At 46.9% G+C, this 14594-nt stretch overlaps 3 protein-coding genes across 3 annotated transcripts; all 3 read left to right on the plus strand.

The window, feature by feature from the left end:
* Window positions 1-276: 276 nt before the first annotated feature.
* LOC104426353 (PRA1 family protein B4-like) lies at window positions 277-1356 on the plus strand. Its single transcript, XM_010039369.3, has one exon. The coding sequence runs from the start codon at window positions 423-425 to the stop codon at window positions 1092-1094; it is 672 nt and encodes a 223-aa protein (XP_010037671.2). The 5' UTR covers window positions 277-422; the 3' UTR covers window positions 1095-1356.
* Window positions 1357-5539: 4183 nt separating this feature from the next.
* Window positions 5540-8597, plus strand: LOC104426354 (probably inactive leucine-rich repeat receptor-like protein kinase IMK2). Its single transcript, XM_010039370.3, has 2 exons — window positions 5540-7637; window positions 7728-8597. Exons 1-2 carry the CDS (start codon window positions 5843-5845, stop codon window positions 8339-8341), a joined length of 2409 nt encoding a protein of 802 aa, XP_010037672.2. The 5' UTR covers window positions 5540-5842; the 3' UTR covers window positions 8342-8597.
* Window positions 8598-10797: 2200 nt separating this feature from the next.
* LOC108955930 lies at window positions 10798-12748 on the plus strand. Its single transcript, XM_018864728.2, has one exon. It carries the CDS (start codon window positions 10899-10901, stop codon window positions 12591-12593), a length of 1695 nt encoding a protein of 564 aa, XP_018720273.2. The 5' UTR covers window positions 10798-10898; the 3' UTR covers window positions 12594-12748.
* The last annotated feature ends 1846 nt before the right edge of the window (window positions 12749-14594 follow it).

Raw genomic sequence — 14594 nt, forward strand, 5'->3', positions numbered from 1 at the left:
GACATTTTTGTAAAAGGTTATCAAATTGTTTTGTTATTCATATTCCATACTGTGAATACTTTTTAAACTACATCAATTTTAAAATTCCTATTCACCGACAATGAACGGAAGATATACCAAATTTATTAATTCAAATTCCGTCAAAAAAAAAAAAAAGTATTCTTAGCCGTAACGACGAAGTAAAATCAGTCAACCCTCAATAAAAAAAAAAAAAAAAAGTTTTTAAAAACTAAAATAAATAAATAAATAAGTAAATAAGGCGAATCCTCACGATTAGTATTCCCCCTCCAGAAAACGCGTCGCTTCTCCTTCCTCCTCGCTTCCTCTCTCTCTCTCTCTCTCTCTCTCTTCTGCAACGCCATATATTGACATCTCTCCAGCCTTGCAATCCGAATCCGAATCCGAATCCGAAGCCCTCGAAGATGTCGTCGCCCGCCGTCCTCCCCATCTCCAACCCCCAGCCCGCCGCCGCCGTCCCCGCCGCCGCCAACTCCGGCCAGCCGCAGCCCCCGATCGCCACCCCGGCCTTCCGTGCCCTCATCAACCACCTCTCCAACTCCCTCAACAACGGCCTCTCCCAGCGCCGCCCCTGGGCCGAGCTCGCCGACCGCTCCGCCTTCTCCAAGCCCGAGTCCCTCTCCGACGCCGCCCTCCGCGTCCGCAAGAACTACTCCTACTTCCGCGTCAACTACCTCACCGTCGTCGCCGCCGTCGTCGCCTTCTCCCTCATCACCAACCCCGTCTCCCTCATCTTCCTCGCCGCCCTCCTCGCCGCCTGGCTCTTCGGCTACCTCTTCCGGCCCTCCGACTCCCCGGTCGTCCTCTTTGGCCGCACCTTCTCCGATCGCGAGACCCTCGGCATCCTCATCGTCCTCAGCGTCGTCGTCATCTTCCTCACCAGCGTCGGATCCGTCCTCATCTCCGCCCTCCTCGCCGGGGTGGCCGTCGTCTGCGTCCACGGTGCCTTTAGGGTTCCCGAGGACCTCTTCCTCGACGAGCAGGAGAACGCCTCCACCGGATTCCTCTCCTTCCTCGGCGGCGCCGCCTCCAATGTCGCCGCCGCTGCCGCCCCCGCGGTCGCATCCCGCGTCTGAGGTCGAGATCGTTCGCGATCGGATCAGATCCGATCGGATCGGCTGGGTTTTAGCTTTTACGGTAGATAAAAGAAATAATCGTGTAAGTGAATTTTTTTTTTTTTTTTTTTTTTTTTGTGATTTACATTCGTAGATTTGTAGGATCTGGATACTATGTGCGTGGATCTGTTACTTTCATGTTCAAAGCGATTACGTTTTTGTAGGATATGAACTATGAATACTCTGATTCATTCAATTGATAGGCTCAATGTTGGATACTCCATTGTTGTCGTATTAATGCGTTCTCTGTGGTGCATCCGATGAGTTTGATGTGCGGAGTTCTTCATCCAATTGCAGTTGTTTGCATCTATCAAGGGTCATATCACATCGGGTAGATATGGCTGCCCGGTCTGTTTGTTTATATCGGCCTGGGAATTATGGGTTTGCGTAAAAAGGGACGACGTCATTCTACATTACTCATCTGCTCACGATGTATTTGTTCTGTGAATTGTCAAAAATCAGGAATGGAAAGTTCTGCGTAAAAAGGGACGACGTCGTTCTACATTTCCCCTTTGATGTCATGTAATTATTATACATGGTAGACTATGTCCTGTTCTAGTTTCCTTCTAGATCCTGTTTGTGACTGGTATGGGACCACGACCAAATCATGGCTAAGTCCACCTCCAGGCAACTGTCCAGATATATATTCCTTTTAGCAACAACTGCTATTTTTTATCCACGTGCTTGTGCATGGTGGCTTTGGTGGAAATAAGAATTTCGGGGATTCATTTGTCCAACAGTTATTCTGTGTGATGGTTGTTGTGATGCTTGTCGAAATAAGATCAAGCAAGTTGATGCTTGTCCAAATGTTGGTGCTTTATCAAGCTTTGGTGAAGGGGGAACTTCCCCTTGTCCTGAGTTATGATTAGTTGAGTTCTCTTCAAGTTCTCAAACAAATTAGGCTTAGTTCTTAGGACTCACAAGCACTATGTTAGTTCTGAAAAGACTGTTTATCAATTTATGACGTGTATTTGAGCTGTCAATTGATGATGGTCTTTATCTTCATCAAAGCTCAGTAAGAACATCAATATCTGAATAAGCATCAACATGTTTGATGTTGTGAGGTGGCATCACCACTGGACATTGGAAATTTCACTGTAGAACAGAGTAGAAGATGTTATGTATTAATCAAAAATCATCTTTTGGCATATGCAAAATTTATGTAGGATGCACACAATTTGTTAACTTTGTGCTAAGGGAGGACCGTATGATTCATTGTGCTGGGAATCTCTTGTGTGTTCTTGTTAGTTGCTATCATGATGAGAAAGAGTGACTCCAGGCGAAAGGTTGAGTTAAGATGATATATTTTCTTGTCATTCTCCATATTAAATGGAGCGATAGGGTTCAGGTACATGATTTGGTAGGCTTTTGGTGTCTTCTGACAAGTGTCGTGCATAAAAGGTTTAGGCTGTATCTATGTGGTCCATGTGAAGGTACCTCGAGCCATCCAACCTCCTTTTATGATCAAGCTACTGCCTACCTATTGTTCAGATTAAACTCAGTGTTGGAAACGTAGGAAGTCGTGGCAGTGTCTCGTCCATAAATGCATGAAGAGTACATCTATGGGAGGGAGAGGGAGAGAGTTTATAATAGTAATCTGTCTTGTTGAGGATTGTTCAGTTCATGAACTTGATTAGCTTTGAGTGGAAAATGCCTTTTATAACAGTAATCTGTCTTGTTGAGGATTGTTTAGTTCATGAACTTGATTAGCTTTGAGTGGAAAATGCCTTCTTGTTCATTTCCCGTTTCAAGGAAACTAATGGAGGCAGGATATGGTGGATTCTGATGGTGGGCTGAGATACGGCTGCATGTCAATATAGCTGGAATTCAACGAGCTTTGCCTATCGTGCTGCTTATTCATCTATTAACTTTTGGATGATGCTTTCTGTAAATCATTGGCATTGTCTTTTCGTGTCCTTTGAGTGCATTGACTCGGATCCCCTTCAATTTAAAACAATGTCTATTTCAACGGTAGTGAAATCTTTATCCTCACAAATGGAGAGCCCTTGATGATTGTGTAGTGTATGAGTTCTTCCTTTCGCCCAGTTCTTTCTAGTCGACGTCCTGATGTTAGAGATAAGTATGTGTCCTTACATCAGAAAAGTGAAGCTAGTGAATTGGCTGGCCATGAGAGGCTATTACAATTTCTTGGTAGCGTATTTGAGGATCGGCTCTCATATCTTGTAAGATTTGAGGAGTGATTGCGGTCTAATCACACACTGTGCTTTATCTTCGCTTTCTTCGGGGAGTCGTTATTATTCACACAGGATGGAGGGTTCCACCGTGAGGTTATGCATGTCTAAGTATTGGGCAAGTTACTAATCAGAAATAACTTCCGACGTCTACATTAAGTTAGATCCAAACCCTTTGGTGTTTTGGAGGAATTACCATGCGGCGCAACACCACACCCCCAATCCTATTTGCTTGTCTAAGTATTGGGCACCTTCTAAACAACAGAAATCGAATAATCTGAATGGAGTCAAAGTAGGGTGTCGTATTGCGGCCGACGCTCAGGACAATAGTCAGAATTTTAGCCCGACCGTATGCTTGAACGTGAATGTGGATATCCAGAAAACCACACTCAGTTCTATGGCTATGGCTATGGCTATGGCTATGGCCTCGGCCTCAACGTCAGATCCTAGTAATATAGTCTGCAAATCCTAGGCTCCAAATTTCGTTTCAAGAACGTCAGATCCGAAGTCCTCCTTTCCTTTTTACCTTTGCCTTTTCCTCTGCACTTACGCAAGAATTGCAGCATTAGCTGGCAGCGTGTTTCCGAGATTGCTCTTGGAACGGGGAGTCGCTCGCAAAATAGGGCTCGACGACAAATCATCGGTGCATCATTGATTTTCCGTGCGGCATCCACATTCCTATGCACGTAGCAACGCCTTTCAGAACCCCACCGACACCGCGGACGGTTTCGTTCATATTCCCCGTTCTTCTTCTGCGCATGCCAAACCTTAAGAACCCACTCCACGGAAACCATGCCCATTACCGCAGTAGAATCATCGTATCGTGAAAATATTTTGAACTTGGGCCAAGATTGTGTCACGAAAAATTAATCTTACCAAAAAAATAAATTCCAAACTTTCAAAGATTTCTCTTTCTATGATCGGTTTTTCTTTTTGCTCCTTATATGGAAATCTTTTTCTGATCTTTGTTATAGGAAAATTGCGACAACATTTCGGAGAAAAGTCTCGAGTACGATCCTCTAGGTCTAGGGTTTGGACAATGGGGAAAGGGGCACGTCCGCCAGGGTCCCGATCATTGACGCAACGGTCCTTGAACAGCTAGGCTCCTTGGCCCGCTCTCAAGGTACTGAGACCAAAGTGTAGGAGTCTAATTGCATTTTGCAAAATAATTTCCTATTTTTAAAATAGAACTCGTGAGTGACATAAGATTTTTTATCAACTCATTTTTTGAAGTAATCCAAATGCCCCAAACTAAAGAAAATAAATTTTTCTTGGAATAAACAAACCCTTAACCTGATGGATTTGGGGAATTGAGACTTTGCATCTCGAAGGGAAGTGAATTTAGCTTATTGAAATTGGCTGAGTGACACTTTACATCTTAAAAAATGCGAGGTTCAAGTCATAATGAAGTAATTTTTTGTAAATTTTAGAGTCGCAACGTATTATGAAACGTATTATGAATGGCATGATTGCCTTTGACTGAATTGAGGAATAGATTTAACTTGACACTCGAAATCCAACTTGAAAACTATATGGAACCATAACAATCACAACAAAATTTATCGAATATGTTACTTGGGAAAAATTAAGTTGGTGTTGTTTTTAGAATTGGTCCAAAATTCATCCATACATGATGTTTTTGCTTAAGAGACCAAAAGGAGCACAATACCAAAATCTCCTGTAATTATCTTCCCACATTCTATAATGTTAGCATGTGATTACCTTCCTTTCTCTTTCTATCTTCTCAATTTCTTCATTTTCACCTAAAGTATCACTATTCATTCCGAATGATTGGGGACTTGATTACGCTTAAGTCACGCCGTGTGAGAAAGTCTACTTGCCGGGAATCTAGCAACTAAACGAAGACACAAGTGGCCCATATAATTTCTTAAGGTGGGGCTCAACGTTACTGTCTGGAAACCCGATCCAAAAATGTTAGTTAAAGACCATGTTTAAGGTCGGGTGGGTCTCGAAGGGACCAGCAACAGCGAGGACCGACCCGGAATATAGCCGTTGATACCATTTGACTCAGCAGCAGCACCAAAGGGGCAAACGACCAGGTCTTCCGAGTCCCAACATGACCGTTCGCATAAACACCCACGCATTTACACGTCTCCCTCTGCCGCCGCAGGTGCGAAAGTAGCCGTTGGGGCCTCCCTCAGTTCGGAGAGAAAATAGTTTTTGTTTCCGGCAAAACCCAGACACGCGCGCGCACCCTCTCTCTCTCGCTCTCACGTGCTCTGTCAGAGACCTCTCCCCACCCCCCAACGACCACTCTTTACTCTCTCTCATATACTCACTCCTTTTGCCCTTCTCTCTACCGAGCCTTCATGTCGTTCTAAAAGAAAAAACTCTCTCGCCTCTCCCTCCCCCCCCACCCCTTCTTTTCCCATCGAGAAAACTTTGCCAAAAGAGAAAGAAGCAAGAAAAGGGATTGGTGGGGGTCGAAGGAATCTGAAGGAAGATTTATAGACTTCCGCCATCTCAATCCTCCCCGTTTCTCCTTGCCCCGTTCTCATGGAACGCCACCGCTCCCGACATGATCACGCCCGGCTCTTGCTCTTGCTCTTCTTCCTCCTCCTCGCCGCCGCCGGCCCCTCCCCCGCCGCCGCCTCCGCCCTCTCGGGGCGCGTCCAGTGGGACGGCGTGGTCGTCACGCAGGCCGACTACCAGGCCCTCCGGGCCGTCAAGCACGAGCTCGTCGACTCCCTCGGCGTCCTCCGCAGCTGGAACGACAGCGGCTACGGCGCCTGCTCCGGCGGGTGGGCCGGCATCAAGTGCGTCAAGGGCCAGGTCATCGCCCTCCAGCTCCCCTGGAAGGGCCTCGGCGGCCGGGTCTCCGAGAAGATCGGGCAGCTCCGGGCGCTCCGGAAGCTCAGCCTCCACGACAACCTCCTCGCCGGCGCCGTCCCTTACTCCCTCGGGTTCCTCCCCGACCTCCGAGGGGTCTACCTGTTCAACAACCGCCTCGCGGGGACTATCCCTCCTTCCCTCGGCAACTGTCCTCTCCTGCAGGCCCTCGACTTGAGCAATAATTTGCTGTCGGGGACCATTCCCCCGAGCCTCGCCAACTCCACCAAGCTGTTGCGGCTCAATTTGAGCTTCAATACCATCTCTGGGCCTATCCCGAGCGTCGTCAGCCGGTCCCCTTCGATCGCCATTCTCGCTCTCGACCACAACAACATCTCGGGACCGATCCCGGCCTCCGTCTCCAAGCTGGGCACGCTTCAAATCCTCTCTCTGAGCCACAACCAGATTGGAGGAACCATACCAAGTGACATAGGGGAGCTTTCTCAACTTGAGGAACTGGACTTGTCGTTCAATGCCATCAGTGGGAGCTTGCCCTCCAGTCTCTTCAACGTGTCGTCCCTTTCGGTGCTGGACTTGGAGGGAAATCGCCTAGACGGTGAAATCCCAGAGAATTTGGGCGCCATGCGGAACCTTTCTGAGCTCAATTTGAAGAACAATCGCTTGAAGGGCCCGATACCTTCAAGCATCGGTAACATCTCCGGCATTGACCGGCTCGATCTCTCCCAGAATAACTTCACCGGGGAACTCCCGGCTTCGCTGGCCAATTTGCCCAAGCTCACCTCCTTCAATGTGTCCTACAACAACCTCTCCGGTGCCGTCCCGACCGATCTCTCCAGGAGGTTCAACTCGAGCTCCTTTGTAGGGAACCTCCAGCTCTGCGGCTTCAGCAGTTCTACTCCATGCCCGACCATCTCTCCGCCGCCACAGGCCCCTCCATCTCCATCTCCGGAGCAGTCTAATCGTCACCGAGGCCGCCACCTCAGCACCAAGGACATTGTCCTCATTGCGGCCGGGATCCTCCTAGCGATCCTGCTCATCCTCTGCCTCGTCCTGCTCTGCTGCTTGATCAGGAAAAGGGCGGCGTCCAAGAAGAAGAACGGGAAGCCCGAGAAAGCGGCCGGCGGCGGCGGGATCTCCGAGAAGGCGACCGCGTCCCGGGATGTCGAGGCCGGCGACATCGGCGGGAAGCTGGTGCACTTCGACGGGCCATTCGTGTTCACGGCCGACGACCTGCTGTGCGCGACCGCGGAGATCATGGGGAAGAGCGCGTACGGGACCGCCTACAAGGCGTCGCTGGAGGACGGGAACCAGGTGGCGGTGAAGAGGCTGCGGGAGAAGATGACCAAGGGGCAGAAGGAGTTCGAAGCGGAGGCCGGCGCTCTCGGCCGGATTCGGCACCCGAATCTCCTGGCGCTCCGGGCCTACTACTTGGGTCCCAAAGGAGAGAAGCTTCTCGTGTTCGATTACATGTCCATGGGAAGCCTCGCTTCTTTCCTCCACGGTAAGGAATCGGTAATTACTACAGAGGGTAGAGATTAACTAGCACTTGCCTGCTTATTGCTAACTTGGCATCATCGCTTGGTGCGTGCAGCTCGGGGACCTGAGACCACCGTCGACTGGCCGACGAGAATGAGCATTGCCATCGGGGTGTCGCGGGGGCTGCACCACCTCCACGCCCAGGAGAACATCGTCCACGGCAACCTCACCTCCACCAACATCCTCCTCGACGACCGCACCGTCCCCCACATCGCCGACTTCGGCCTCTCGCGCCTCATGACCTCCTCCGCCTCCACCACCGTCGTCGCCACCGCCGGCGCCATCGGGTACGCCGCGCCGGAGCTCGCCAAGACCAAGAAGCCCACCCCCAAGACCGACGTCTACAGCCTCGGCGTCGTCTTCCTGGAGCTCCTCACCGGGAAGTCCCCCAGCGAGGGCCCCAACGGCGAGGACCTGCCGCAGTGGGTGGCGTCCATCGTGAAGGAGGAGTGGACCAACGAGGTGTTCGATCTGGAGCTCATGAGGGAGACGCCGACCATCGGCGACGAGCTGCTCAACACCCTGAAGCTGGCCCTCCACTGCGTCGACCCGTCCCCGGCGGCGAGGCCAGACGTGGAGCAGGTTCTGCGGCAGTTGGAGGAGATTAAGCCGGAAGTAGCCGCCGGAGCTAAGGACGACGAAGGGAAGGCCGAATCTCCCGATGAATGAATGACAAGTGGGGTTTTTTTAGTGTAGAAATATAAAAGAAGGAAAATTAAGGAGGAAAAAGTTTAGTAAATTATTTGGTTTTCTGGGGGTTAAGGCATTTTCTGTATTTAAGTGATATTTCATTATTCTTTTGTTCTTCGGGTGGACAATAACTTGAGAAGCGGTACTTTATGCTAAATTCTTTTAATTTATTATTTTATTAATTGTTGGTGTCTGTAAATGCAGCCAAATGAAATTGAGATTACGGTCGTTTCAACTAGACAGCTCCAAGCCGATTAGCACATAACCGTTGCGAAATCCTACTCTCTCCTCACTGATACATCCCTACCTGCCCCACCTTCCCATTCTTTCTATGACCTTTATTTGTCTCCTATGAAACCATTCGGTCCAATAATGACGTAATGATTATATTATTTCCTATGTGATAATCCATCTTCCAATATTTCATTCACTATTTGTGTTCTCTCGTAATTTTAGTTCTCTCTTTTTAGGAAACTTAAGATTTTTAGATTAAATATCTCCTTTCATCCGGCAAACACTTGTCCGAAGACAGCTTTTATGCAAAAAAAAAAAAAAAATGCAAGAGGAAAGTAGTCGTTGGACTTCTTTATCTTCCCTCTTCTCTTTATTTGAGGCATTGAGAGAGCTGCTTAAATCGAATGAAGGATCCATCAAGTTCAACCTCAAACATAGTATGAAGAATATACGGATGCAAAAGGAAACAACTCCACAGCTGCATTGATTCTCTTACCCTTTTGTCGAAGAAGTCCTATTATGTAGTAGTTTCATACAATTAGAAAAAGTTAGAATCCGTTATCAATTCTTCTCTCCTTCTCGTTTTGCTTATGTGATAAATCATACCTTATTTGAGAAAAACCCAATATCAATATACATTAAAGATAAGGGAATACAATTATAAATCCTAAACTCGTATTCATAATACATTTACCACAAATTAATTTTCGTAACACAAAAAATCCCAAACTAGTATTTATGATATATTTAGTCTAAACTAATTTTTTTGTCATGAAACTAATATCCCATGATACATTTATTTCAAAATGAAATTCATTTCACAATATGATAACCCAAATTTAGCATTTTATCCAATATCCCATCAAAATGCATATGTGACAAACCACTAAAAAATAGACCTGATGTGGAGAATGGTAGATATAACTAGACTCGTTGAAGTGGGTTATAGCCACATTTCTTAGCCCATATTTGATGGGTGGGTTATTATATGGGTTAGTTATAGTCAATAAAAAAATCATAAATGTGTTTAGAATTGTGAAGCCTATAATAATATAGGTATTAAATGGGTTCACAACTCACTTAGAACCAATCCACCCTTGACTCTCCCTTGCCCTTGTTTGATATCATGTTCACTCACTATATGCTCTAAACTCAATTTGAATATAAGTTTTCCCATATTAAGTTAAATATAGAAATGTTTTAATAATATGGATTGAGATGGGTGTATATTTAGCACAAGTTAGGTCAGACATGAGTCACAAGATTTGTATTAAATGAAAATTGGTTAAATTGATCTATTTAAGTTAGATCATATTTTACCCGCCCACCCGTTTGATGGGTTGAGCTATAATATGGAAAATACACGTGTGTTGAATCATATAAAGGTAGATTTCCGTTAGGGTACTGATTTGAAATGTGTTGTCAAACAAAAAAAAAAGTTAGGAGTAAAAATGCCTCTATGTACTAGTTAAAAAATTTATTCTATATATGGAAAGGGGAGGTGAGGGGTTCAAATCTCCACCTTCTCAAGGAGGATAGGGTGGAGACGCGTAAGTTTCAAGAGTAGGTTTCGACTCACACGCCCTGCAAGAAACATGGCTAAAGTCTGAGAGTGAGTATAGAGTAGGAATAGAGTAAGACCGACAAAAAGAAAATGTTATCTAATTAAAAAAAATGTTATCTAATAATTAAGGTAGTCAATCCTACGAAAACTAATAGGCACCGCATTGGGTAGCGTAAAGAGAGGTGGGTCGGGTCAAGCCCTTAAAAGGAAGCCACTGCCGGATCCGCCCACCGAGGCCCGCTTGATGGGCGGGCCGCGGTAACCATCGGGCCGTCAGTTCGCGTCAAATTGACAAAAGAAAACAGCTCGCCTTCGTCCCAAAGAAAACGACGTGGAACGTAGTGGCCAGCAAGCTACATGGGCTTCCGACACGTGTCCCCGCATGATGGCAAGGGACCACTCGCCCGCCGCCACGTCACGCGAACAGCCACAAAAAGCAAACTTGCCACGAAAGTCGTCGTAACTTCAGCCGGAGCCGAGCCGAGTCCACATCGCGTCCTGCCCTGATGCTTCGTCCCCAAGAAAGGAAAGAGCCAGCTTGTCCCCACCAATCGCCTCGCGGCTGCACCTGCTTCGGCGGCTGATGCATATATTAACAGAGCCGCGAATTCTCTGGAATGCTTTCGATAAACTCTCTCGGGCGGTCCTCTGCTTAAACCCAAAGCCTAAACCCTAGCCGAGCTCAACGTACTTCCAGCAGAAGTCCAAAACCCTTTTGGCCAAGATTTCGCGGAAGATATGAACTTGAACTTCGCGACCGGCATCGGCATGAGCCCCGCCAGGCAGGCCTCCTTTTCCGTGGGGGAATTCGGGGACAAGCGCCTCAAGAAGCGGCGCAACGGCTGCGACTCCGTCCAGGACACGCTCGCCCGGTGGAAGGACTACTACGACAGCCAAGCTGGCGTCCCGGAAGAGGAGGGCGGAGGAGGAGGAGGAGGAGGAGGTGGCGCCGTCGTCAGGGCGGCGCGCAGGGTGCCGGCGAAGGGCTCGAAGAAAGGCTGCATGCGAGGGAAAGGCGGGCCCGAGAACTCGGTGTGCAGCTACCGGGGCGTGAGGCAGAGGACGTGGGGCAAGTGGGTCGCCGAGATCCGCGAACCCATCGACAAGGGGTCCGGAGCGGGGCAGGGCAAAGCCAGCAGGCTCTGGCTCGGGACTTTCTCGACGGCGCTCGAGGCGGCTCTTGCTTACGATGCGGCCGCGCGGGCCATGTACGGCCCTCTGGCGCGAGTGAATTTCCCTGGGAATTCGGCTTCTTCGACGCCATGTCGCAGCGATTCGTCTGCCAGGAGTGCGTCGTCCTCAGTTGAGAAGTTCGCCACGTCGAGGGAGGCCGATGCAGATGCCTTTGATCCTTCCAGAGTTTTCGTGGTTGATAGCTCAAGTTTGCAACGTGATGATATCAAGGAAATTTTGACGACCGAGTGCGATTTCCAGCGTGAAGCTCAAGATCCGAACCCGACAAGAACAGAGGAAAACAGAGGAAGGGCATCCCAAACAGTGGAATGTAAAACAGAGAGACATGAGGATGGGCGTGGATCAGTGCTCCATAGACTAAATCTGAGACCCGGATCTGAAATTTCTGCTCCTGATATTGAGTCCATCGCCACTGGACAAAATTCCCATTCACAGGACAAAATCAGATGTTCACATGACGTTCGCAATAACTGCAATTGTCCTGAATCGGTGCAGAGCAACGAGGTCGTTGCCGATGGAACTTCTATTGAAATTGAAACTCCATCGTGCATCGGAGCCGACATGGATGGAGAATTGCTAACACTGATGGAACTTGCCAACGGTAGCTGTACTGGAATTGAATATAATACAGGACTCAATTCGATTATGTACCCTGTCAGGTTGGAAGTTGATCCTGGAACTTGGTTCGAGAACCCGAATCATCATAAAATGAGTGCCATGAATCAACAAGTGAATGATGAAGTAGTGAGGAGTAGGTCATGCGACACATTTGATGATAATTTCGAAGGAATGTGTAACGAATTGCATTGTCAACCCATGAATACGAGCCCAAATGGTAAATCTGACTCCCGGGCTTCGATTCCTGAGGCTGACATGCTCGTGCGCATGGCAATGTTACGGGAAACTCAAACAGATAATGCCACAAACTATAGTGGCTGTCCCAGTTTTAATTTCTCGAGAGCGGAGGCACAGAATCTACAGTCTTCTCAAGAGATGATTAGCACGGGGACGTGGGACTGGAGAAGACAACCTTTTGAGCCCCTCGCGGTCCACCAGGGATTTCGAGCACCGGCCAGTGGGCGCTGCAGGGTACAGGAGGTGAACAAGATGATGAGTGCGAGCTTGTATCCGATGGAAGAGACGGAAGGAGTTGGCCGCAGCTTTGATTTCCTGAAGCCTGATTATGACTTTGGACTGTTGGAAGAGCAGAGCTTGCTCAATTTGTGGTTCCCCGATTAAGTTCTTCAAGTCTAGTTTTGGAAAGAAAGAAACAATGAAAAACAAAAATCAATATCAGGACATTTTTTGTGCTAGGAATAGGTTGATATTGATAGCTACACATTGTATCATATCTTGTATCCGCTATTGATGGGAGTTGTGGACTTGTTAAATTCCTTTTTCCTTTCAGTTGTTCTATTTCATTATCTTCCTTTCCTTAAAATGGCGATGATCGTAGGGGTCATTGCGCTGTCAAACAAGTTCATGTAAGCTTCTGGATGTTCGGCGCACTGACGAAAAAGGGTTGATCCATTGCCCATCTGTGGCCGATCTGTTCTGCACCAGTTGAGACTTGAGAACGGATGTGCCGATTATAAAGCACACACGTTAGCAAGGTTAAAATTTCAGAAACGAACCGGCCCAAAAAAGGGGTTTAAGCAAAGGACACCTGTTTCGTCGGGGGATAGAGAAACAAAATGCCTCCTCTCATCCTAGTCATGATCGGACTATGTTAAAGATTCATATCTATGAACAAATCATTTGGGACCATTTTCCAAAATTGACGAAGACTGTTAAAAGTGCATCGTTGGCTTGATATGCGTCCTAGTTCTTATCAAGATAGACTTCAGTTTTATGAAGAAAAATTTCTTTTCAGACAGGTGTCAAGTCCCTCGGAAACTGCGAGGTCACTGAGTCAAGAAAAACATCCTATCCACATCGTGCAAACAGAGTAAATGAGGGCTACGTGAGTGCTAATCAACACAAATATTACAGTTTCTTCTTTCAACAAAAACATGACTGGTAAAGAACAGAATTATTCTAAAGATGATGTACGAACACTATGAACTTTGTAGGCTCCAGCATGGCAGTCGGTGTGCATAATCGATTCAACCGTGTCCAGGCGAGGAGAGGCAATGTCAGCAATACAACACAAACACCATTGACAGCCATTGCAGCTGCCACCATGTCTGTAAACTCGACCGGCATGGATTACAGACGAGAAGTACGCATTTATCGTAGTGCCCATGCATAAGCAAACATGTGTTAACAGCACAAACAACATTGATGAAGGAAGAGCCTTTTCATCGTGCAACTATTCGAAAAGTATTCAACACGAACAGCATAAGCAAACGTTAGGAATATTAGTCAAGGCATGTCAAAAGTGCAGAAATCTCTGAACTATTACAGTTCAAATTCAAGATAGTCCAAAACGGGACTCTTCAGATTTCTTGCAGATAGCAAAGTATTGGTGAAATTCACAGCCAGAGAAAGTTATAGACAAATATTTATGGAATGGAATGCTCTGTTTTCATGACGATGTCCCTTTAATTGCTTCCGCGATTTCCCGTTTATACCTCAACTGATACTTGGTTCATACTCAAGCAACCACCGCTGTGTTTGACTTTGCTGCATTCGGCTGATTCGTTCTTTGTCCCCTTACAAAGAGTAACAGCGAATCAAAACTATTTCCTATCTAAGGAAAAGTTTATCACTTTTGGGGAACGGATACTCCCCATTTTTATGGTCTTTTATTTCCTGCAGGACCAACAGGCTTCGTATTGGTCTTAATTGAATTGTCGCATGAGAAGATTTGATATGCCTAAACAAAATTTTTTAGTGAATTCTTTTGATATCAAGAACCGTTCATGCTACAATCACTCTTATATTTAAAAGCAGAGGAAATTCTTTATCAAATGTAAAGCAGTCTTTTATGTGGAAACGCTTCCGTTTGTTGACTGATACAGAAATAGCCTTCGCTGCTATAAACAATGAATATGCGGAAAGTGTCAACAACAGGCTTTTCATGAGTAGGAAGTTCGATGATTCTACCAAGATAGTTCAAGTTCTTGCGTCTCCCTGGGTGTTGGAAGATCTTATGTCAGGTGAACAAGGCTCCGTTTGAAAGAAGCTTGGAGGTACCGATTGAAAACAAGGAGAGATTGGACGAATTAGAGAACACTTCACTCTTACCGCATTCAATTTTCTGTGCACAAAGTGTGCAAAAACTCCGTGCGGTTTGAT

Source organism: Eucalyptus grandis, chromosome 11, assembly GCF_016545825.1.
Source record: "Eucalyptus grandis isolate ANBG69807.140 chromosome 11, ASM1654582v1, whole genome shotgun sequence".
NCBI classification, from domain to species: Eukaryota; Viridiplantae; Streptophyta; class Magnoliopsida; order Myrtales; family Myrtaceae; genus Eucalyptus; species Eucalyptus grandis.